This window comes from Martes martes, assembly GCF_963455335.1.
Source record: "Martes martes genome assembly, chromosome: 7".
Taxonomy (NCBI): domain Eukaryota; kingdom Metazoa; phylum Chordata; class Mammalia; order Carnivora; family Mustelidae; genus Martes; species Martes martes.
Window position 1 is genome coordinate 83836829 of NC_137894.1, and position 24960 is coordinate 83861788.

At 35.2% G+C, this 24960-nt stretch overlaps 1 protein-coding gene across 2 annotated transcripts in view; it reads right to left on the reverse strand.

Annotated features, from left to right (window-relative positions):
• Positions 1-24960, reverse strand: part of RALGAPA1 (Ral GTPase activating protein catalytic subunit alpha 1) — a 253276-nt gene that overhangs the window by 194622 nt on the left and 33694 nt on the right. For both annotated transcript variants that reach the window (XM_080808120.1, XM_080808119.1), the window contains exons 2-9: positions 22430-22540; positions 21604-21653; positions 17306-17363; positions 10216-10259; positions 8746-8923; positions 6757-6872; positions 2234-2372; positions 947-1155 (exon numbers count right to left, since the gene is read on the reverse strand). In XM_080808120.1, the coding sequence (XP_080664246.1) occupies positions 947-1155; positions 2234-2372; positions 6757-6872; positions 8746-8923; positions 10216-10259; positions 17306-17363; positions 21604-21653; positions 22430-22540 (905 nt within the window). The remainder of the gene's footprint in view (positions 1-946; positions 1156-2233; positions 2373-6756; positions 6873-8745; positions 8924-10215; positions 10260-17305; positions 17364-21603; positions 21654-22429; positions 22541-24960) is intronic.

The following is a 24960-nucleotide window of genomic DNA, read 5'->3' on the forward strand; positions in this document are numbered from 1 at the left end:
TTATTTATTTATTTGACAGACAGAGATCACAAGTTGGCAGAGAGGCAAGCAGAGAGAGAGGAAGGGAAGCAGGCTCCCTGCTGAGCAGAGAGCCTGATGTGGGGCTCAATCCCAGGACACTGGGATCATGACCTGAGCCGAAGGCAGAGGCGTTAACCCACTGAGCCACCCAGGTGTCCCACAGTTTAAGATTTTTAAAACTAAAGAAAGTCTGAGAAAAGGAAAATAAAAATTATTCAAAAAATACTGCAATAGAGATAACTTCAGAAAAAACACACATTGATAAAAAATATGTGAAAAAGAAGGAAACTATTTAATAAAAAATACCAGAAGTTTAAATATTAGTCCCTCCACCGTAGAGCTATATAATTTTACATCACATTTTTAGACTCAGTGCCCTTGTTGAAAAAAGGGAAAACAAAATGGGGACAAGACTTTCTTTAGGATTTTATTTTTAAGTAATCTCTACACCCAGCATGGAGTTTGAACCCACAACCCCAAAATCAAGAGTTGCATGCTCCACCAACTGAGCCAGCCAGGCACCCTGGGAAATGAGACATTAAATCAGTATTCTATGAATGCTCAGAAATCAAGAAAGAACTATGAAGGTTCTAAAACCATTTGATTACAAGTCGTTTCCAACTGCAAGAATTTGTGTGTACAATTCAGAGTATTTTTAGTACTGCATAATTAATATAAAATACAGTAATAAATTAGAAGCTAAGACTCATATATGACTAGAATTAAATTCTGTATCTTCCAAGTTTTTTTCGTTAAGACTACTATAATAATTGTTAAAATTTGGATTTATAAAGTACATTTACACAAAGAAAATATCACCATCATTTGTTTTAAATTTGTTCTACATCTAAGACAACTGAAATCCATAGACACATCTCTTAAGCCATTCCTAACTTTAACAAGTTTTCCCTTTGTGGTGTATTACCTGAATATTCTTTGGCAAGACTTCACCTTCCATCCCAGGAATATGAGGTCCTGTATGTGGCTTTGGCTCAAGCCAGAAAGAAACCAGCCAACGAATAACAATAACACGAGCCTTAATGAAAGGTTCTTTTGTACAATAGATTGCTTCATTGGTTTCGGCATCCTTCTTTATCATAACATAATGTGGCTTTGGTCTCACCTGTGGGATATCTACAGGAATATAAAAGAAAAACAAAAACCAAAATAAGAGAAGAATTATGCTTAGATAAGTCCATATTTTCAAACATTTGAGAAAACACTTTTGATGATACCCTTGTTTTAAAAGTAGATTTAAAATGACATTTTAAAATAATTTGCTAAATATTAGCATGCAATCTAGAAGAGTGAACCATATACTGCTGACATATGGAAACATGTCTTTTTGCAAAATATCACTAAAAGGCTCAGTGAATCCTGTCTAAGTACAGAGAAGCTTCCAGAGCCATTTAAAATTAATGAGAACTCACTTCAATTAACCTAAGACACAAATTCTGAATATGAAGTATGAGAATTTTTCCTTGATTTTTATAGCAAAACTATTTTTAAAGCAAATATTGTTCTCGAAGACAAAGATCCGCTACTCTAAGTCCTTTCTACAAGCCTTAATGGTTAGGCCTAAACCTATTAACTGCCTAAACTTGGCAAAGCTTAAAATAGGAACATCTTTCTGGGAAAACACACACACACACACAGAAAACCCCAACCATTTCAACATACAGACTACAGATAGTCAGTGATTTCTATATATGGAAGAGTTCTGCTTCTAAACCAAGATTTGTCAGAAAGGCTCTAGTTTCAAGGCTCAGTCATTTTGGCACAGCCACTAAATACTGGACAAGACATCATCAAAATATATGACAATGTTATTATTCATACAGAACCTGAATAAGACATACTAAATTGAACCCCTGGGGGACCTTAAAAAGAAAATTTATAATATAGTTTAAGGATCATACCAAATAGCAGAAGTTTAATTTATAATATCAAATACTTTTGGTGGGTTAACTTTTCCTATCAGTGAGATCCAGAGAAGATATTAAAAAAAAAAAAAATCTCTTCACTCTCAGTGAAGCTTTCCTATTAATAAAATTCCACTTTCTCTATGAATCAAGGCATAGTATCTTTAAACAATCAATACAAAATATTAAATGTTATCAGTTTTCCACAGGTAACAAATGTCAACTTTACATTGAGGTATTATATTTTATTTTTACATGTGATCTTTTAGAAAATTCCACAGACTACCTACCAAGTACAGGATGGTATAAACTATTCTCCTTGCAGATGTTTGGGAAAATATAAGGCAAGTAATATTTCTTAAAATGTGAAAACAAAAATGAAAATCCCCTTTCTTGGTTTTCTTTGTTCTTCCATTCTAAACTTTTTACCTAAAAATAAAAAATACAATCAGAATCATTCCATGAGACAGAAACAATTATTAGCCATCATAAACAAGGTTGTAAAAAGTTAGTTAAGTGATACAGTAATCTATTATATTCTAAAGATATACAGCTAGATATATATAAAGGGCAAATTGTAAAAACTGGTATAATGCCATTGAAGGCTGACAAAGGAAACAGATCTAAATGTTCATCTTCTGTGGAGGAGTCTAGTAGATTCCAGTTGAAACCGAAGAGGTGACTGGATAAACAAACTGTGGAGCATCACACTACGGAATACTATTCAGCAAAGCAAAGGAACCAACTGCTGATACTTGCACAATGTGGGTGAATCCCACCTGTGTTATAATGAGAAAACAAGACCGAAATGATGGAATACGGATAGTAAGTGATGGAGCGGGATTCAGGACACAGATGGGTACCCAGCAGTTGGGCTACAGCATCCCATCTTCACCCGTGGCTCTCAGCAGCCTCCACCGGCCAGTACTAGCACTGTGCCTGCGACATAGCTTCATAAACATTACTCGTGTAGTAATGAAGCTTCAACGAACTGTTACCTGGAATTGCAAACTCGGCCAAATTAGTTCCAGAGGTCACATAATGAGACATTTCATCATAATAGCAAATGGCATATGATAATGACATGAGGAGGTAGAAATGTTTCTACATAGATCATAAAATGCAGGAACTCTTCAGAGATGCTTCTGTGTATGGAATTTTCTCAACAAATGAGATGAAGCTTTCTCAGGCTATTGTATTATCATTCACCTCCCTCTCTTACTTTGTTCAACAGCCATATAGCTGGCTGCTACCCTGTATAAACCACAATGTTTGGCTATGTGAAGAAAACAGAGATGAACCAGAATATGAACGAGGCTGCAAGGAGTTTAAAATATGCTCAAGGAAAGATAATGGACAAATTGCAGGTGATCTGTAATAGAAGGTAATGAACATACTTGCCTAACGAGAGAAAAAAATACAGTGCTTTTAGAGTCATAGGAGGACATGAGAAATTTCTACCTGCTAGAGGCCTAAAGAAGGCTATTTCCTGGCTTATCCTCAAGCAGGAGAATTCAGAAATGTTCTGATTAAAATATACTATATTTTTCTACAGCCTCCCCAACCTTCTGCATCTTCTGTTACTCGGTGTTGGACACTGGAGAGAGATGGAGGGGTGAAGAGTGAATGTGCTGAGTACAGATATAGAGACGGATCGCATGGAATTGAGAAAGGTGGTTTTTGGTCGTCAAGATGTAGAGGGACTAGCTTTGAATAAATGGCTGTCTAAGGAAACTTGAAAAAGAAAATCTAGGTGAATGATATTGCATGTTGAGGCTTGTGTATTCATTTCTCTGATCCAAATAGAGGAGATGTAATAGAGAACCTCTTCAGTGTGAGAAGTTTAGAAACCCTTGAAGAGTCAGATTAATGTTCTGCTTCATATACTCTCAAATATACTGTCTCATATACTCTCTTCATATACTCTTCATATGACCTCTCTTAACTTCAGTTTTTGAAAATTCAGCCTGTCTCTTCAATGTTAATAGAGAGAAGGAAGGTTTTTTCCTGGGTCAGGAAAGAAATGTATCCTAAGTCTCCCTTGTGCTTATTTGTCAGACTGGGGAGGCCCTCACGTTTAGATTCCACTACACACACCCCTCCATCCAGTACGGTTCCTAGACAATTGGAAGCATAGAGGGTTGGTTAAAGAGACCAAAACCAAAAACAAACAAACAAAAAAAAAAACTGGTTTAATGCCACGTAAATGCATTATATATATTATATTTCAAAAATTTTAGAAGACGAAACGTGCTCTGAAAATTTTCAAAGTCAACCCAGACGTGGCTCTACTAATGACAAAGGTATTAATGTCCTTTCCCCCTTTGCCCTTTCCTGAATAATTTAGCCTTAAAATCATACAAAACAAGGGACGTCTGGGTGGCTCAGTGGGTTAAGCCTCTGCCTTCGGCTCAGGTTGTGATCTTGGGGTCCTGGGATTGAGCCCCACATCGGGCTCTCTGCTCAGCGGGGACCCTGCATTCCCCCACCCCACCCCGCCTGCCTCTCTGCCCACTGTGATCCCTCTCTGTCAAATAAATAAATAAAAATCTTCAAAAAAAAAAAAAGTCATAGAAAACAGGCATATGGGAGTCGGAATGGGATAAAGAGTAAAAGTAGTGGCAGTCAGGGCGCCTGGGTGGCTCAGTGGGTTAAAGCCTCTGCCTTCGGCTCAGGTCATGATCCTAGGGTCCTGGGATCGAGCCCCGCATCAGGCTCTCTGCTCAGCGGGGAGCCTGCTTCCCCTTCTCTCTCTGTCTGCCTCTCTGCCTACTTGTGATCTCTGTCTGTCAAATAAATAAATTTAAAAAAAAAAATTTAAAAGTAGGGGCAGTCAAGTGTAGGTGATTAGAGCCTGACCAGAAAATGCAGCGCATCCATGAAGGGGATGTAGCAAAGGCAGCAGCCCAATGGAGACTTGAAGACTGAGAAGGATGAGGAAAGTGTCCATGATGTGAGGGGGTGGAGAGTAAGAGGGAAAGAGCAGTAAAATATAGGGTATGAGAATTTCAGTAGGGTGAGGAAGATATCTAAGTAGGGAGATGGCAAAGGCCCAGAGTAGGCTTCAATGAGATACCACTAAACATTATTCACTACTTTTTAAAGATTTTATTTATTTATATTATTTGAGAGGTAGAGAGAGCATGCACATGAGCAGGGAAGAGAGGAAAAAGCTGGTACCCTGCAAGCAGGGAGCCCAACATGGGGCTCTATCCCAGGATCATGACCTGAGCCAAAGGCAGAGGCTTAACTGACTGAGCCACCCAGGTGCTCCTACATTATTCACTTTAGAATAACTAAAATTACATACTGACCATACCAGCTGTTGGTGAGGATGTGAAGCAAATTTTAAGTTTCATAGATTGCTGGTGGAATGTAAAAAAACCATTTGGAAAACAGCTGGGCCATGCCTTAACAAGTTAATATATACCTACTCTACAACCCAACCATTCCACTAGTAGGTATTTACGCACGAGAAAAAACTTTATGTCCACATGAGGACTAGTTTATCAATATTCATAGCCACTTTATTTGTAATAGCTAGAATGGAAACAACTCATATCACCATCAACAGGTGACTGGATAACAAAGCGTGTTATATCCATACAATGAAAAGCTACTCAGCAATAAAAAGAACCCAACTACTGAAACACATCAATATGGACAATTTTCAAAAAAATTATGATAGAGAAAAGAAGCCAGACCCCCCCCAAAAAAAGTATGTACCATATAATTCCATTTATATGGAAATATGGAAAATGCAAACTCTGATGACATGTTATCAAATCAATAGTCGCCTGGGAATCAGGCAGCGGTTAGGAGTAGAAAAAGATGTATTACAAAGGCATGTGAGAACTTTTAGGAGCAATATAGTCATTATCTTGATAATGGTGATGGTTGCATGGCTGTACACATGTAATAAATTTCATCAAAACATATATTTCAAATATTGCAGTTTAGTGTATGTCAATTACATCTCAACAAACCAACAAAACAAATTTTAAAAATCTATACGAGGTACAAAAGTTGTTTTTTAAAAAAGAAAAACTGTAATGATAATGACAGTAACAACTACTACCCACAGAACACTTTGTGTCACGCACTTTTTTCTTCTAGTACTTTGCACTAGTTATTCAACCGTCAAACACCAAAATAGGGTAGATATTATTTTTGTCAGTAAGATGGAGAATCAGATTTAAACCTTAGCAATCTCATTCAGGGTCCAAGTTAACTTTATAATGTTAGCTTCTGAGGCATAGGGAACTTTTGTGTTTGGAATAGTTATAAGAAATGGGCATATTCTAAGACTGTTTTCATCAACAAGGGCATACACATTTCATATGAAGAGATGAATAGGTTACCCTACAAAATACATTCACTGAGAAATTTATAGAGTACAAACAGGTTAAAGTATAAATTACATTCCTCCACCCACACCCCATTCTCAGCCTACCTCCCTACTGGCTGCCTCTTGGCAGGCTGATTCCTAAATCAGTTATCACTTAAAGACCAAAACTACTGATTATAAAGGAAAGGATTAGAAAGTAAACCCAACTGGCCCACAGAAGAAGTTATATACATAAGAGTCTACTTTAAGATTTTCTCTCTAGGTCCCTTTCTAAGAGATTCATAATCCCTCCAATGATTTTTATTTGACAAAGACATACTAACAAACATTTTCAAAAGTAAAAATTTGTCCTCCTTCAAGAAAATAAGCAAATATCTACTCTAACATAATAATGGAAAGAGAGAGAAAAATTAATTACCCACACAAGATGGTAAGAGGGATGATATCAAAGAAGATAACACATACCTGAATTACTATGTATTTTAAAAGTGCTTCAAGAAAATAGCTTGTGAGATCTTCTTGTCCTTTATCTCCTGATTGTGGAGGGACAAGAGGAGTGATTTCCTCTATAGTGACTTGAGCTATATAAAGACAAAATTTTAGTATAATTACAAAACAAGTTTAACAATGAAATAATGTGATCCAAATAAAATTTAAATGTAAAACATATATGCAGTGAATAGTGCTTGAAAACATTCTAATGATTGGACCTTGAAATAAATCTGAGATCATCCTAACAGTCCATCACAACAACCATAAAGTTAAGTAATCAGCTGCTTCATAAGCCCTTGATTAAGAGAATGTGACAGGGATGGACAGATAACAAAGGGCTTAAGAGTGAATCTTACTTGAAAAAGAACTCATATTTTTAAAATTTACATTAAGTGTGCCCAATATAAAAGTTCCATAGTATGATGAGAAACAACAATAATGAACTTATTTATCAATTAAAGGACATATTACTCTAGTAATGACCACACTTACTCTTAAAGATAGTCCCCTTATTCAAAGAATGAAATGCTATTTCCCTCTCAAAAAGGAAGGACAGCATCTTAGTTCCTTGATTATAAAAGTCCATGTACAAAATAAGAAACCTGTATTTTCTAAAATTTTCAAGTATTCAAAAACATTCATTATAACAAATGCAAATTCAAGAAAATCAACCAACAACGAGCTGAACTCTCTTAAATATTTCCTAAGCAGCACCTAGTTTAGTACAGGCAGGTTCCTAAACCTGTTTCTTAATAAATATTAGCCAAGTAATTAAGCTCATAAAAATAAGTTTTGTTACAGTCCCCTTGGCACAAAGTAAAATACTCTTGTACTTCAATGTACATCTAAATTAACTTAAGGATACAAGATGACACACGAGAATTAGAAATGAAAGATAAGTGTAAAATGGATTCTATGAACCACGTGTTTCTGATGCTCTGATACCAGAAGCCTTGCTGGCCAGGGAGAGAATGTCTCTCCCACGGCTAAAGAGCTCATTCCCAGAGATAGTAAAGATGGCCAGAGAACATGCCCTTCACACGCAAACCAATCAGTCCAGGGTCCACACCTCTAACCCTCTTCTGTCCAGCTCTCACACGTTCAAGGCCACTATTCCTCTGACCTAATCACCTAGGTACTTAGGTGACAATGAGGGACAGCCACTAAGCCTGCTGAAATTATCCAAATGAGCCAATCATAGGACTGCTCACACTGCTTCACACGTTCCTACCTACAGAATTCACAATAAGGGCTCTTGCCTTTAATGCCCTACCCCTGACTGACCCTGGTACTTCCCCCTCTGGCCACCCTCCCTGGTGTGGCATGCCCTCTCCCCTCGGGGACTGTAACTATTTTTTTTAATCACAATCATCTTCTGATCTGTTGGTCTCATCATACGTAAAAATAATAAAACCTACATTATACAACATGGCCTTGAATTATCCAGTTAACAAACATATGGACAGGGGTGCCCGGGTGGCTCAGTGGATTAAAGCCTCTGCCTTCGGCTCAGGTCATGATCCCAGGGTCCTGGGATCGAGCCCCACATCAGGCTCTCTGCTCAGCAGAGTGCCTGCTCCCACCCCACCCCCACCCCCTGCTGCCTGCCTCTGCCTACTTGTGATCTCTGTCTGGCAAATAAATAAATAAAATCTTTAATAAATAAATAAATAAACATATGAGCATTTTTTAAAAGATTTATTTATTTATTTATTTATTTGCCAGACAGAGATCACAAGTAGGCAGAGAGGCAGGCAGAGAGAGAGGAGGAAGCAGGCTCCCCGCTGAGCAGAGAGCCCGATGTGGGGCTCGATCCCAGGACCCTGGGATCATGACCTGAGCCGAAGGCAGAGGCTTTAACCCACTGAGCCACCCAGGCACCCCATGAACATTTTAAAACTATATTAACAAACTACACAGGAAATTCTGAAATACTGATGGATAAGATCTCACGAATCTTACTTTCTTGAAGGTTGAGTGGAGGATTAATGAGATTATCTAAAGTTCGAGGTCCATGTTCAGATTGTAGTGCTGAAAATCCGGGAATTAAGCATGAAAACATCCAAAGCTGTTCTTTGCTACAGTTATTCTGAAGAGCTTGCAACCATAGTAAGAAAAGACGAACACCTTCCCGTCTGATCTAAAATGAAACGAAATGAAAAACAGTATTTTTACTTATAAGGGAAATATTTTCTTACTTTTAAGGCCAAAATTCTCTAGAAGATGATTAGAGAATGTTATTTAACAAAAGAGAGGAGGGAATGGGAAAAGGAGAAAAGGAAAAAGAAAAGAGGGGAGGGAAGGAAAGAGGAAAGGCTACTATATCCATGTCATTTATTGTGCTCTCATCATTTATAAATTTAAATTCATGGATTCTGAACAAATACAGAATAAACTTGGCCATCAGGTAATCTTTATTCTATAATTTCCATTGGTAAAAAAAAAAAAATCAGAAAATTATTTCCTTCTTGTTTACTTCCCTCTTTCCCAACACCACTGGTCTAATCCAAGAAGCAAAAAGAATGAGGGCAATAACTGTTCCTCATACGGTGACTTCGGTAAAAGGTGGAATAGTTATGGGGAACTTGGTGTGCCCTGCTAAATCAATGTTCTTGTTCTTTGTCATCTACTTATTATTTGCTGCTAACTAGCAAAGCAGAAATTTTGACTTATTACTATATTCTAAGTACCTAGAACAATACCCGTATACAAAAAACAACAAATATTTCAACCATTGCATAAATTCTCTTCCAGAAAGAGAATAGGAAAAGACAGAAAAACATTCAATCTCTGACATTGAAAACACAAAGTTCTTCACTAAGCTAATCTCCCTGGTAGCTTTGGAAATTGCCCTACCACAGCTTTGTAAATGGCCACTGTCAAAGCTGTTCAACAGCTGCCATCCTTAGGGTTTACAGAGATAACAAGAGAACAAACAATTCAGAAGGCTGATTCCTTTGTACTGCTATTCCAAGCCTTGATACCAAAAGTACCCACAATAGGAAACTTTCACTTAACCTATAAGAGGCTTTTGCACTGGGTAGCTTCTCTTACCACAGCACAATGAGATAATCAAAAGAAAAGAAATAAAACCAACTTTTTAATATAAATCCTCTATTTTTCCATACATCTAAGAATATTTATAGTAATATAAAGAATAATCTGTTGAAAGACTGAATAATTTTTGTCTCCTGGGGACCAGAGTAAAGTATTTCTAGTGAATCACTCAATGCAGGGGCAAAAGTTTTTCAATAGCCTAGTCAACCCAGTATGTATTTTTATACATACTAAATATGCTGCTATATTTTAAGTCAGTTCACTTCAACTAACTGAACTAAAGACAATTCAAAAATTTTTAGGAAAAAAGTTGATGTAGGAAAAGTAGAACAAGAGACAGTTTTTTTAAGTTGTAGAAAAAAGATATAATTATACCTTCAAGGAGTTTCCTGTGTGAAGTAGTTTCTTTAAAATCAATCCTAAAAAGGAAACATGATTGAAAATATTCATATTTTCTTAGTTGTTTCCAAATGTCAGAGTTCTCGGTCAGACTTGAAAACACTTTAAAACAAGTCTTTGGCAAACTCCAAATTATTCTTGGTGACACTGATATCCCTCTGGTCATAATTTTGGAACCAGAGGGCATATAAAGAGTCACCTTTTCAACACGTGGTCTATTGGAATTAAACATGATTTAGTCTACTGAAACAAACCCTAATCCCAATTGCATTTACTACAGCATTATCTCTGTATATCTCTTATTTAAGACAAGAATATAATTAAATACTTTCTGCATCACTAATACAAATAAAACCACTGTAGGAAATTTCCATTTAGTTAACCACATGAACTTCTGTAATTCTAATATTTCCTAACAAACATTTTCATTGTACTAATTTTCATTTTTGGAATATTCAAAGCCACCTTTAATACTCCTTTTTAGTTTACACAACTTTTCAACTCTATAATAAAATACTGAAATCACATTAACAAACATCCAGAGACCTGCCATGTGGTCTAAACAAATCTAAACACAGTCCCATGTTTCTTATAAATTCAAAATTTCATTTATTTACCTTATCTATGATGTTTTATCTAACAAGTATCATTGAAGCCTCCTCTGAAACTATGTCAAATCATTCTCCTCCTTCCTTCCGAAAAAAACTCATTATCCAGATTTTGGTATTAATTATTTCCAAAATATTTTTATATTAGGGTTATCATTTATAAATCAATAAAATATTTAGAATTGGTTTATATATTTAAAAACTTGTATCAGTAACAATTTCTTCCACAGCTATTTGTTCTAAACCTACTTTTTAATTCTTTCTAATAATACCAAGATAACACACACACACACACACACACACATCAAACCTGGATTTTATTTGGTTAAGTGTCATTTGTCATATAAAAATAAGCTTTAATATTTCAAATAGGGGCGCCTGGGTGGCTCAGTGGGTTAAAGCCTCTGCCTTCGGCTCAGGTCATGATCCCAGGGTCCTGGGATCAAGCCCCGCATCGGGATCTCTGCTCTGCAGGGAGCTTGCTTCCTCCTCTCTCTCTGCCTGCTTCTCTGCCTACTTGTGATCTCTGTCTGGCAAATAAATAAATAAAATCTTTAAAAAAAAATATATATATATATATATATTTCAAATAAAACTGTGTTGATTTATCTGCAATTCCCTTATGTTTGCACAAACTCAATTTCTTAAAGCAATACTATGTAAATGCCAGTCTTTAATTAGCTCCCCTTAAAAAAATCCATATATGCTAAATGCACTGTGGTATCATGGATTGGATTCTGGAACAGAAAAAGAGCATATATGGAAACTAACCAAATGTGATTAAGTTTGAAGTTTAATTAATAGTTTCTTAAAAAACTTACATCTATGTATAATATACAAAACAAGCTTTCCTATAAGTTACTTTCCTTTTTTTTGAGAGTGCATGTGCAAGAAAGCGGCGGGGCGGGGTGGGGGGGGGTGGTTTAGAGTGGTGGCGCTAAATCTTAAGCAGGCTCCATGCTCACTGCAGAGCCTCACTTGGGGCTCAAGCTCACGACCCTGAGATCATGATCCGAGCTGAAATCAAGAGTCAGACACCCAACCAACTGAGCCACCCAGGGCCCCTACGTAAGTAACTTTTCACTATCTCTAGTGATCTATATAGCTCTAATTAATTAACTTTAACTGCTATATACAATCCCATTCCATACTATTAATCTTATTTATGTTAGGACATTTGGTTTGTTTTCAAATTTTTGTTATTCCCAGGAATACTTTAATAAAAGTTCTTGTCACAACTATAAAAATAGCTAACACCATACATAATGGTGAAAGAGTTAACTGCTTTCCACACATCAGGAATGGTACAAGAGTGTCTGCTCTCACCACTTTTATTCAACACTATACTAGAGAAGACTAGAAAGAAAGAAAGAAGAGAGAGAGAGCAGGGAAGAGAGAGAAAGAAAGAAAGGGAATTAATTAATTAAAGGTACTAGATTGGAAATCAAAAATAAAACTATCTTGGGAAGCCTGGGTGGTTCAGTTGGTTAAGCGGCTGCCTTCAGCTCAGGTCACGATCCCAGGATGGGATTGAGTCCCACATCGGGCTCTTTGCTTCTGCCTGCTTCTCCCTCTGCCTCTGCCTCCCACTCTGTCTGCCTGTGCTCGCACTCTCCCTCTCTCTCTCTCTCTCTAATAAATAAATAAATAAAATCTTTAAAAAAAAAAAACCAACGATCTTAAATTGCAGTTGACATGTTCCTATATGTAGAAAACTGAAAGGCATCTATAATAAAACAAACAGAATAAGTGAGGTATAATTAACTAGAAACAATATAAATATCCATGAATTGGTGAGTAGATAAAACATGATATGTCCATGACATATACAGCAATAAAAAGGAATAAAAAGGAATGATAACATATACATATACAGCAATAAAAAGCAATAAAAAGGAATGATAACACATGCCATAATATGGAAAACAAACAATATATACAGCAATAAAAAGCAATAAAAAGGAATGATAACACATGCCATAATATGGAAAACAAACAAAAAAATTATGCTAAGTGAAAGAAGCCAAATGCAAACTACTATAAAGTACATGATTTCATTTACATGAAATGTCAAAAAAAGACATTTACTGAGCACAGAAAGCAGATTGTGGTGGTGGGAAAGGCACTGACTATAAATGGGCTTCAAGGAATACTTCAGGGTGAGGCAATGTTCTAAAACTGGACAGTGGCAACTAAAGATTTACTGAAAATCACTGAATTATTTACTTAAATAGATGAATTTTACCTATATAAATAATTCAATACAGCTACTTTTTAAAAAATTAATGAATCATTGATTTATTAAGAAAACAGTTTTAGCATTTTTGTGGATGACAAAGAAAAATGACCATTTATGTATTTTCTCAAGATAGACATTTATTGGAATATTATTAAAACATGACAAGTAGAGAGCCTAAAGCTCTTTTGGAAATTTAAGGCTACATTTCTTAGAAGATACAATAAACTCTTGAAGTTCAGATGTCTAAAAAAAAAAAAGACCCATCATCATAAACAACCTTCAGAGACATGCGTTTATGAAACACAAAATAGGATTTCACTGTTTGAGTACCTTATCAAAGTCTTATTACCAATTCATATTTCTTCTCTATTGATATAAAGTCTATTCAAATATTTTGCTAATTTAAAAATATCTGTCTTATTATCAAGCTGTAAGAGTTATTAACAGCTTTAAGAACTGTAAGAGTTCTTCTGGGTATGTTAACGAGTATGTTACATTTAGTCTCAAACTTTATCTACTAAAGCCTTTTTTAGCCTCTGCATCAATATCCTTCCTAGATGTCCGGAGTTTCTTTTGTTTCGGGAATTAATTGGGAAGGCTTACAGTTTCAAAGCCCCACAAAAGACTTCTCCTTTTTTTAAAGATAAAATACATTTTACTCATCTAATTACCAGTTAACAGACATTGGGTTATTTCCATCTTTTGGCTATTATGAAAACTGGTACTATGAACATTAGAGTATACATTTCTATGCAGACATAGGTTTTCCTTTCTCTTGGGTATATATCTGGGCATGGAAGTGCTGGGCTATAGAGGAGCTCAATGTTTAATATTTTGAGGAACTACCAGACTGGTTTTCAAAGCATCTGTAGCATTTTACATTCCCACCAACAGTGTTTGAGGGTTCCAATTTCTCCACAGCTTCACCAATGCTTGTTATTTTTTTTTTGTCTACAGTCATCCTAGTAGATGTAAAGTGGTTTCTCCTTAGAATTGTGATATCCATTTCCTACTGACTAATGATGCACATCTCTTCATGTGCTTATCGGTCATCTGTATATCTTAAAGAAATGTCTATTCAAATCCTTTGCCCATTTACAAATTGTGTCCAAAAAAGATTTCACTTGCTATAATGGATTTAAAAAATGTGCGGCCTAAATAAAATCTATGACTTTCTTTTTTAAGAGAAACAAATACATGTTTTACAAATTAATATAAGACCCATAACATTCTACTTCGACAATGTAGATAGGGTGGCCACCCACATATTCCCCATGAGAGAAGGGTCATTAGCATCATTAGCAATCAAACCTGACATCTAACCAAAGCCTAAATGAAAGCCAACAACTGCAGTTCCTGAAGTACAGATCTGTTACCTCTTTGGTTAGGCTTATTCCAAGCGATCTTATGTTCTTGGTGCTATAGTAAATGAATCGATTCTCTACTTTCCCTTTCTATAGTTTCATTGTCAGTGTATAAGAAAGCAACTGACTTCTGTACATTTAATTTGTATCTTGCCACATTACTGAATTGCTGTATGAGTTCTAGTAGTTTGGGGGTGGAGTTTTTGGGTTTTCCATACAAAGTATCATGTCATCTGAAAAGAGAGAGAGTTTGAACACTCATGAAAGAAAATGAAGAATACACAAAAAGATGGGAAAAATATTTCATGATCATGGATCAGAAGAATAAACATTGTTAAAATGTCTATATTGCCAGAGCAATCTATACTTTCAATGCCATACTGATCAAAATTCCACCGGCATTTTTCAAGTGCTGGAACAAACAATCCTAAAATTTGTATGGAACCAGAAAAGACCCCAAATTAGCAAGGAAGTGTTGAAAAGAAAAACAAAGCTGGGGGAATCACGTTGACTGATTTCAAGCTTTATTACAAAGCTAAGATCACCAAGACAGCATGGTACTGGCATAAAAACAGACACACAGACCAATGGAACATAGTAGAGAGCCCAGATATGGATCCTCAATTCTATGGTCAAATAATCTTTGACAAAGCAGGAAAAAATATCCAATGGAAAAAAGACAGTCTCTTCAATAAATGGTGCTGGGAAAATTGGACAGCTATATACAGACAAATGAAACTCGATCATTCTCTTACACCATTCACAAAGATAAACTCAAAATGGATGAAACACCTCAATGTGAGACAGGAACCCATCAAATCCTAGAGGAGAACATAGGCAGTAACTTCTTCAACATCAGCCACAGCAACTTCTTTCAAGACATGTCTCCAAAGGCAAAGGAAGCAAAAGTGAAAATGAACTTTTGGGATTTCAAGATAAAAAGCTTCTGCAGAACAAAGGGAATAGTCCAAAAAAAAAAAAAAAAGAGGCAACCCCTATCAGTACTAAGATATTCACAAATGACACTACAGTCAAAGGGCTGATATCTGAGATCTGTAAAGAACTCCTCGGGACTCCTGGGTGGCTCAGTCTAAGCATCTGCATTTGGCTCAGGCCATGACCCCCGGGTCCTTGGATCAAGCCCTGCATCAGGCTCCCTGCTTGATGGGAAGCCTGCTTCTCCCTCTCACACTTCCCCTATTGTGTTCCCTCTCGATGTGTCTCTCTCTGCCAAATACATAAATAAAATCTTTAAAAACAAAAAACAAAAAACAAAACAAACTCCTCAAACTCAACACCCAAAAAACTGATAATCAAGTTAAAAAATGGGCAGAAGACATGAACAGACACTTCTCCAAAGAAGACATACAAATGGCTGGCAGACACATGAAAAAATGTTCATCATTAGCCATCATGGAAATTCAAATCAAAACCACATTAAGATACCACCTTACAACAGTTAGAATGGCAAAGATTAACAAGACAGGAAACAACAAATGTTGGAGAAGATGTGGAGAAAGGGGAACTCATACACTGCTGGTGGGAATGCAAGCTGGTGCAGCCACTTTGGAAAACAGTATGGAGATGCCTCAAAAAATTAAAAATAGAGCTACCCTATGACCCTGCAATTGCACCACTGGGTATCTGCCCCAAAGATACAGAGGTAGTGAAAAGAAGAGCCATATGTACCCCAATGTTCATAGCAGCAATGTCCACAATAGCCAAACTGTGGAAAGAGCCGATATGCCCTTCAACAGACGAATGGATAAAGAAGATGTGGTCGATATATACAGTGGAATATTATTCAGCCATCAGAAAGGATGAATACCCAACTTTTGTATCAACATGGGTGGGACTAGGGGAGATTATGCTGAATGAAAATAAGTCAAGCAGAGAAAGTCAATTACTATATGGTTTCACTAACTTGTGGAACATAAGGAATAACACGGAGGACATTAGGAAAAGGAAAGGAAAAGTGAATTGGGGGAAATTAGAGGGAGAGACGAACCATGAGAGACTGTAGACGCTGAGAAACAAACTGAGGGTTTTAGAGGGGAGTGGGGGATGGGTGAGCCTGGTGGTGGGTATTAAGGAGGGCACATATTGCATGGAGCACTAAGTGTGGTACATAAAGAATTAATCTTGGAACACTGAAAAAATAAAACCTAAATAAATAAATAAATAAGAAAGCAACAACTGTTATCTGCAGTTTCTAATCACAGAGGGGAAACATGTCTGAGAACAAGAGCTCAAGAGGACTGTGGTGACACTGTGACTATTATAAGACCAGACTCCAAACCAGCAAGCACCTTGGCTTATTTCCTGGTAACAGAAAGTTTGCGATCTCCTCCCTACTTAGTCTCTGATGGTAACCCACAACAGGTTTTTTTTTTTTCCCTTTTTTGTTTTTGGCTTCATTCCATGATCTGGAAAGCTCTACTCTGGCCCCACAAGCAAGAAAGTTAATTCTAGTTCTCCTCACTATTTTCTGTGGAGCAAACTGCCAGCTGACACTGCTTGCTTTTCAATCTGGAGCCCACTCTACTTGGCACTTAACATTTCTCTTCCATTTCTGATTCTCAGATGTTTTTATTTTTTTTTGGTTTTGTAGTTTTATCATTACTAAAGTAAAAGAACAGATAGATCGAAGAAATTTAATAAGCAATTTTGACTAGAAATCCTTCATCTATTATTTTTAATCTTACACTCCCATTAAGTATAGTCTTGTATTCTTTAAATTTTTTCTACTAAAACATAAACTATAAATTCATTTCAAATAATGACCAATCCAGTACAGAGCATTTTCATATTTTATCATTTATGTCAAATGTGAAATATATATTCAAATCACTTACCAATACTATGAAACTGCCATCGCTGATGAATTCTCTCTGGAAGAAGTTGTAAAATTTTCTAAAAATCAGTACGAATAAAACAAAGAATGAAAAGCAAGTAATGAGACCACGTTCTGTGCAATGTGAAAAATAAACAAAGAGCTTACAATAAGGCTGTAACAGTTTCTTATGTAAAATACGGATAGCATCACCAACACAAAACAGTATTTGAGCTAATCTGACAGGACTTGCACTACTTCAGCACTGGCACACTGATCAATATTTGAAAACACCAAAAGCAAAACCCAACAAGCTATACTAACAAAGACTTGGAACAAGACATTAATGAAATTTATCTTTCACAATGATGTGGAAAGTAAGTATATCCCTCTTTATGAATTAAATGATGAACTCTAACATATTTCAAAATGATTATTTGCTTTTCCTAGAACTTCCAAATTGTGGATATTACTAATAAGTTCTGAATTCTTTCAGATACTACTATTTGTGACATTGTGTCTCACTTTGAGTAGTTCTTCCTCCTGTTTTGATAAAAGGAAAAATATTTTGATTTTACAAAAATCACATCAAATATTTGTACTGACTTGATTCACATGAACCCAAAGGTACTTATATTTATGATGGCTATAGGTATAAGAACAATATTTAAAAATTCAGGATCCTTACAGTTAAACTAATACAGGTTTCCATTAATTGGGATGAACACTTTTTACATATAACACTTTCAGAATTTTACCTTTAATTCCCTTTACAAATTTCCTCTGTGTGAATTATTCTAGTTCAACAGCTGCCTTACTATGCTACTAAACTAAGCTCCCAGTACTCATCTGCTTGCTGAATGAGTTTTTTAAGTTTGTTGTTACTGCTGCTTTTACTTCTGTTATACTTTAGAAATGCCATGAACCAAAGTGTTCATAAGGGCCAAACACTAGATACTTTTATATGTAATGGTATCTCATTAATCCTCACAATCAACCTAAAAAGAGTTTATTAATCTCAGTTAAAAAAGGAGAAAGTGGGTTAAGTAATGTGCTTAAGTTAGAAAGTGGAAGAACTGAATCCAATCTTGATATGCTTAATCCAAAATGTTTACTTTTATACTATTTTGCCACAAAAGATGGTATGCATGTTTTACACTTCTCTATCTTCCACTAGTCCATCTCATACAAGAGAATGATGAAGAAATTTTACATAAGATACACAAACTTCTTTAACGTTGCCCTCCTCATATCTCTCTAGCCAACAACTGTATAATTGTATTTATCTTGGTATGGAAAGGGATAAAATTATAAGTTGAAAAGATAAGTTTGTAAACTACCCAGAAACATTCCTAAATTATGACTATTATACTTCAGATTTAGCCTCTTATAAAAAGTAAATAAACATCTTTATTTTTATGTGGTTACTATAAAGATGAAAGAAACCATGTCTTAACGGAGGAAAATTGATATAAATCCTGCATCATATTATTAATACCACATAATGGTGCTTTTTATTCCAAAAAGAGGAAGTCAATTAATCTATAAATTTCTTGATTTTTAAAAATCATCACTACTAAGGCGAGCTCAGGGAGGGCAGAAACCTCCCTGGAGCAGAAGGGCAAAAAAGCTCCTTTGATCTTGATTTTCAGTATGAATACAGACTGTGAAAATGGGGCCTCACGATCCTTCTGACCTTTTGGATTTTAAGCAGGAGGTGTCAGAAAAGTTGCCACAGGGGTAACTGGCTTGTGGTTAAATAATAAAATGTTTAAACAAAACAAAATAAAATAAAATATAAAAATCATCATTAGTCTCTAAAGATAGAGGTCAGATATTATTATCCCCACTGTAAGTAGAAAAACATCAGCATAAAGGTTACATATTTTTTCCAAAAGATGAAAGCCCTATATCTAACATCTTTATATTCTAAGAAAATTCACTCATTCATTAAAGACAACAACTGATCAGTATATATTATATACAGGAAAATAAATACTATTTTTTAATAGAAGGAAGGTCCTGAAAGAGCTTCCATTAACTAATCCATCTCAGTTTCCTGAACACAGGGCAAGCATGAATGTCCGAAGAACACTTTCCAGAAATTCTTATCTTGTGTTCTCTGCTGATACCTTTTATTTTTTAACTTCTTTTTCAGTCTTGATGTCTTTTACTTCCTTCTCTTGCCTAACTTTCCTGGCTAGCTAGAACCAAGTGCAATATTTAATAGAAATGGCAAGAGTTGATATGCTTGTTTTGTTCCTAATCTTAAGAAAGAGGCACTCAATATCCAGTACTAGGGACAGTCTTAAATGTATATTTTTGTAGATTGTAGATGTTCTATATCAAGCTGAGGAAGTTTCTTTTTATATCCATTTTGTTAAGTGTTTTATCATGAAATAGTATTGGATTTTGCCAAATGCTTTCTATCAACAATAACATATTTTTTGTCTTTTATTTTATTATTATTATTATTATACACTAGTTGGTTAATTTTTAGATGTTGAACTTTGTATTTCGTATATAAATCTCACTTGGTGATGTTGTATAAACCTATTTATATGCTTTTTTTTTTTAGGATTTTTTTGTGCCAATACTAATGAAAATATTTTATAATTCTCTTTCCTTGTTTTTGTCTGGTTTTGGTTGGGTAATACTGGCCTCATAGAACAAACTGTGAAATATCATCTGTTTTTTTATTAAAGAATTTCTGAAGAACTGGTATTTTTCTTTAAATGTCTGGTTAAAATTCACTAGTGAAGTCATCTGGGTCTGGGCTTTTTCCAGGTGGGATTTTATTTAAATACTAATTCATTTTTTCACTAGTTGTAAGTCTTTCAGATTTGTTATTTCTTTTTAAATCACAAAGCTTTCTGTCTTTATAGAAACATGTCCATTTTATATATCAAATTTGTTGGCACACAGTTGGTCACAGTATTCTCTTAAAATTTCAATAAAGTCGTTAGTGATATTCCTTTTTAATTCCTGAATTTAGTAATTTAATTCTTCACTCTTTTTACTTAGTACAGCTACCTATTACTAGTTTTCTTATCTTTTTGAATGAACCGATTTTTAGTTCTGTTGGTCTTCTCGATTTTTTAAATCTTTCTTCCATTTATTTCTGCTATAATCTTTATTATTTCCTTTTATCTGCCTGCTTTGGGTTTAATTTGCTCCTTTTTCTAAGGTGGAAGCTTAGGTAATTGATAGGATATCATTCTTCCTCTATTATATTGTTTATAACTATAAATAACTATAAATTTTCCTCTGAGTGCTTGGTTACCTGCATTCCCTAAGTTTTGGTATACCACATCTTCCTATGAGTCATTGGTTATTTTGGGGTGTACTCATTAACTTCCACATATTTATGAATTTACAAAATTTCCTTGTTATTGATTTCCTCATTTAATTCCACATTAGAGAACATAATTTGAATGATTTCTGCTGATAATTTCATTCTTTCTCAAAACACCTATGTTCTCACAGTCCCCTTGTAAATAGTTCATGCAAACACCTGGAGATATAAACATAAGCAAATTCCTCAGGGACAATGATTACTGAAAATAAATAGTACAATAGGTACCAACACCAGTTACTTCCATCTAGAACTCTAAAAAAACAAAACAAAAAAGCTTCCTTTTTTTTTTTAGCTGTGACTAAATCAATAGCTAAATCAATTCCTAAGGGAGATATCAGATTGTTCAAATTCCTCTAAACCATGTCAAAGAACCCAAAGTATAAAACTGAATTATCTTTAATTACCAACAGATAAAATGGCTCAATGTTACATGGTTTCCAAATTCTTTACTGTCTTTCAAGTCACAAGTCTCCAGATCTCTGAATTCTCGCTAAAGATCGGAATACTCCTATCATTGCTTGATTTGAAAGACAGAATGAAGAGGCAAGGAGTTATTTTAAAAGTGAGGGGACCCTAATTTTTAACAGTATGTCAAAACCAAAATATAAATTTTAGTAGAGCATCAAATGTTCCTACTTCCTTCTGTTTATTTAACAATAAAGACTTGTCCCACCCCAATCCAAAGTAATATAGAAAAATAATTTATAAAACACTTAACTATTTTATAGTATTACCAATTCTATGGTGTCACATGCATAAAAACGTAATTCTATTTCTATTTAAAAACAACACTTGTATCTCAAAAAATAATTAAAAATTAAGTCAGATATATTTTTAGGTCAAAAAATGTTATTCAGTTCCTAGAAAGCAAGGCAAATTCATACTCTATAGTTTTGATATATTCCTTTGCATGTTCCAAGAATTATTTTGAAGGGAAAAAAAACTGATGGGCAGACACTTACCTCAAAAATAAAAAGTATAGCATCCAATTCCTCCCTTTGAGACTTGTGACCTAAAACATTTTTACAGAAAAATATTTTAAACATTATCATTTTGTCCTCACTGTTAACAACCATTTAAAAAGCTTAAAATATTTCAAGCACTAAAGTATCTTCTCAGTGATTCTTTAATAAAATATTTAAAGCATATTCTCTTCAGTGTATAGACAATACTGTAGCTATCTATTCTTTTCAACAATTAAATTTAGATTCCACATATTTATATCTAAAAACAAATAATATACTGTGGAGGGGTGCTTTGGTGGCTCAGTCAGTTAACTATCTGCCTTGGGCTCAGGTCATGATCTCAGGATCCTGGGAGCGAGCTCCATCTGGGGCTTCCTGGTCAGCGGGGAGTCTGCTTCTCCCTTTCCCTCTACCCCTTCCCTTACTCATATGCCCGTGCATGCTCTCTCTCGCAAATAAATAAATAAATAAAATCTTTTAAATAATAATAATAATAATACACTGGGGAGAACTTAGAATAAATTCTGAAAATGAAAATATGAGAATGACTGCTCAAATTTCACAGGCATCTAAGGGCAGAGCAAAGAAAGTGAGGAAACAGGTAAATAAATCTGACCAGGCAAAAAGCAAATCTTGTAAGCCTTCTCAAAAAGAATGAAGATAGTATTACTAACCCATACTTTGAGACAGTGTCTGAAAGATGTTTCACAAAAAAAGTGAAATAACATTAAAATTTCAATGTCCAAGGGTCCATTTTCAAGTGGATATTTATGACAATTGTTTGAAACATCAACATAAGTCAGGGCTAATTATAACATCTTACCTTTCTGTTTAAGACTAGCTTCAATAGTCACAAAATTCTCAAAGAACACGTAATATATATGTGAAAAATGTTGGTCAAAAAACTGTTTAAGGTCAATAGATTCTGCATTCTCTGAAAAGGAAACAAAAACAGTTTTTAGTGACTATATATATGTTAAATCATGTTCAGCAAATTATCATAATGGTGAGTTTCCTTCAAAAAAAGTCAAAGAACTGCTCCTAAAATTCTATCCTATTAAAATATTTGAGATATGCACTTATTTATATCCTTGTTCTCACAACTTTAGCTTTTAAAAATTTTTAAATTTAAAAACAGGTTAAAGGGGACCTGGGCAGCTCAGTCAATTAAGTAAGTGAGTGCCTTTGCTCAGGTTATGATCTCAGGGTCCTCATCCTGGGATCCAGCCCTGCGCCCTTCTCCCTCTGCCCCTCCCCGCCCACTATGTGCTCTCTAGCTCTCTCAAATAAATAAATAAAATCTTAAAAAAAAAAAAAGGTTAAATCAGGTTATCATAATATTTGTTTCCAAAAAAAAAAAAAAAAAACACACACACACACACAGAACAATGTCTCAGAGAGATTTATTCAAAATTTATTTTGAGTATTTAACCAAACCAAGGAAAGAGTCAAGTTCTAGTTTCAATTCACAGCTATGCTTCTCTCAACTTATCCCCAAGAGTTTAAAATCAGTATTTCTAGAGTAATTATATATCTTATCTTTCCAAAACACATTTACTCAGTAAATAGGTTCATAACAACAGATTTATAAATAAGCACTTAAGTATTACAAAGCTCGAACAGATAATATTGCTTTAAAGGAATTGTCAGTATAGTCCAGCGCACACAAAATCAAACATAGCTGTATGCACATCAGAAAGTGGTAGGTACTGAAAGTGAAGTTACAAAGTACATTGGCAATTTAGAAACAAAAATTACTTTCAAAGCTAAAAGAGGGTGGAAGTAGGGAAAGTAGGAAAGCTTAACACAGAATTTATTACTTGAAAAGACTTTTAAGGATAGTAAGGACTTTGAACATGAAGCAGTGAAGGGCATTCTAGGCATTAGCAAAGACAACAAAATGAGGAAAGTATGAAGCATGACAGGATACAGAAAAATAATTCGCTTTAGCTAGAGCCTAAAACATTTTGATAAAAATAAAATTGAAAAAATAGCCTTGAAATATGTCATAAAATGTCTTGAATACAAAGTAAAGGAGACAAATTATTATTCAAAGCAAGAAACAGACGTATACATACCATACGTCTTGTTGTTTGAGTTATTTTCAGGGAGACTGAGAAGGTTGAAGAAAAAGGGGAAGAGGGAACTTTTACTTTTAATATATACTTCCTATTATTCAACTTTGTTTGCAAAAAGGACTTATTTCTGGGGCACCTGGGAGGCTCAGTTGCTTAAGCATCTGCCTTCAACTCAAGTCATGATCTCGGGGTCCTGGGATGGAGCCTCATGTTAGGGCTCCCTGCTCAGTGGGGAGCCTATTTTTCCCTCTCCCTCCCCCTGCTCATGCTCTCTCTCTCACTCTCTCTCTCACTTATATAAATAAAATCTTTTTTAAAAATTTAAAAATTTAAAAAGCACACATTTCGGGTGCCTGGGTGGCTCAGTGGGTTAAAGCCTCTGCCTTCGGCTCAGGTCACGGTCTCAGGGTCCTGGGATCGAGCCCGGCATCGGTTTCTCTGCTCAGCAGGGAGCCTCCTTCCTCCTCTCTCTCTCTGCCTGCCTCTCTGTCTACTTGTGATCTCTGCCTGTCAAATAAATGAATAAAAAAATCTTTAAAAATAAAGAAATAAAAAACACATTTCTTTTATAATGAAAAATAAATTTTAAAAAGGCACTGGAAAAACAGCAAAGATTTTTGAAGCTGGGAGTGAGATGAAGAATACACTATTAATTGTTATGAAACTCAAAGGTAAATATCAGTTAATTTCTTGAAATGCTCTAAGGCTCAATAAAAGATTTCAGAATAAAATTAAATAGTAAACAACATATAGATAGCACTTTAAACTCTTTCATGTAATATCTTACCTTTGAATAATAATGATTTTTAGTGACATCTTGTATATGGAATTTTCCAAGACTGTTTCCCTTTTGCTCTGCCCTCCCAAAGGAAAGGATGGATGCCCTCTCCTCTCTATTCCCTTGGATTCTCTACATTTCTATCTTATGGAAATAACTACATTTTACATGCTTTTTTGTCTTCTTTCCAGGACTAGTCTACAGCTTTTTTAGAATATAAACTGTGTCTACCTTAGTATTCCCAAAACCTAACACAGTGCTCAGCACATATGTACTCGAATTTGTTTTACTATTTTTTTTTTATTTGACAGAGATCACAAGCAGGCAGAGAGGCAGGCAGAGAGAGAGGAGGAAGCAGGCTCCCCGCTGAGCAGAGAGCCCGATGCAGGGCTCGATCCCAGGACCCTGGGATCATGACCTGAGCCGAAGGCAGAGGCTTTAACCCACTGAGCCACCCAGGCACCCCAAATATGTTTTACTATTGATAAAACAGGTTAT